General features: G+C 34.3%; 1 protein-coding gene across 2 annotated transcripts in view; it reads right to left on the bottom strand.

Annotated features, from left to right (window-relative positions):
• The window catches only part of LOC119590729, a 4070-nt gene that overhangs the window by 572 nt on the left and 2077 nt on the right, over positions 1-1421 (bottom strand). Inside the window, exons 3-4 of one of the 2 annotated variants that reach the window (XR_005230284.1) lie at positions 1230-1327; positions 662-1071 (exon numbers count right to left, since the gene is read on the bottom strand). Coding sequence is in view for 1 of the 2 variants with exons in the window: in XM_037939420.1 (XP_037795348.1) it covers positions 676-927; positions 1246-1327 (334 nt within the window). In the remaining variant the exon portion in view is untranslated. The remainder of the gene's footprint in view (positions 1-661; positions 1072-1229; positions 1328-1421) is intronic. The other variant, XM_037939420.1, reaches the window with a different exon arrangement.

The following is a 1421-nucleotide window of genomic DNA, read 5'->3' on the forward strand; positions in this document are numbered from 1 at the left end:
TTTCCAACTTTAAACTAACAATAAATATTAGCTAGCTTGGTGCTATCATGGAAGTAATAATTACTATAATTTAAAACAGTGCCTTCATATAGGCAAATATGATTACATAATGCCACTGTCCAAAAAGAACGTTGCCCATTATTGTGCAGTCAAAGACACTACTATCTTCCTAGAATTTGGTGACACTTTAAAACCATATCCACAAAGAAAATATATCAGCCATGAAACAATTTATTGGGAGGCTGGTGTGATATCACTTAGTGTGTGAACCAATGACAGCTGGGTGCTTAAAAACATTAATAAATCACAAACTGTGTGATGGTTGTATTATTAAAAATGCTGCTCTCAAGGGAATTTTTTCTTCTTTCTGATGTGTTTGATTACATACAATGCCTATTACAATAAAAATAAAAATGATATTCCCATTTTTATTAAAAGAGAAAAATACTAAATTAAATGCAGGACTCAACAGACATTAAATATTTTCAAAATTAAATTCTAATAGTATTATGTCTCTAAAAAAAATACAGAACATGATAGCAATGTGCTACATACCACAAAAAGATAAGATAAAAAAAATGGGTACAATTCATTTTACATAAATAATACAAGTCACATAAATATATTTACATATACACAAAAGTATGCAACTATTTCTTACCTTTTTGCTGCCTTCTACTTTTTAAACAATGCCAAGGCTTCTCGTATGGCATTTACCCCGTCCCTTACCACTGCCACCATCTCCTTCTGGCTTGCCACCAATTGCTTCTGATCTGCCACCAGTTCCGACAGTGAAGCAGCAAGAAGTATCTGGTTTTGTGCCATTTGGGTGAAGGGATCACTTATCCCATCCTGGATAGGAGCCATCCCATCACGTTTGGATTGTGTCTTACCTATCCCATCTGTTTTGGATTGTGTCTCACCATCCTATATGTTTTGGATTGTTTCTCACTATTCCATATGTTTTGGACTGTGTCTCACCTATCCCATCTGTTTTGGATTCAGTCTCACCTATCCCATCTGTTTTGGATTGTGTCTCACCTATCCCATCTGTTTTGGATTGTGTCTTGGCTATGGAGAGAGAAAATTGGAGGTATATAGTAATACATATGATAGCTTAATATAAACATGGGTTAATCCATTGCTTTTACAAATAATGCATATAAACAATGGTTTATCATCAGCAACAAAGAAAGAATGACATCTAAACAAAATTGGATGACATTTACCTTCAGTAGAAAGAGCCAGAGGATGACTGCTGTTAATACTATGTGAATGTGTAGCTGGAGGATCAGCACAAGGTGGTTCACATTTATACCCTGATTGCCTTAGGATGAAAAGGAAAATTTCTCATTGCATTTACATTTATATATTAGTGTTATTATTCACTTTCTCTCTTTCTCTTTGCCTGTCTGATTGAT

Source organism: Penaeus monodon, chromosome 27 (genome assembly GCF_015228065.2).
Source record: "Penaeus monodon isolate SGIC_2016 chromosome 27, NSTDA_Pmon_1, whole genome shotgun sequence".
NCBI lineage: Eukaryota > Metazoa > Arthropoda > Malacostraca > Decapoda > Penaeidae > Penaeus > Penaeus monodon.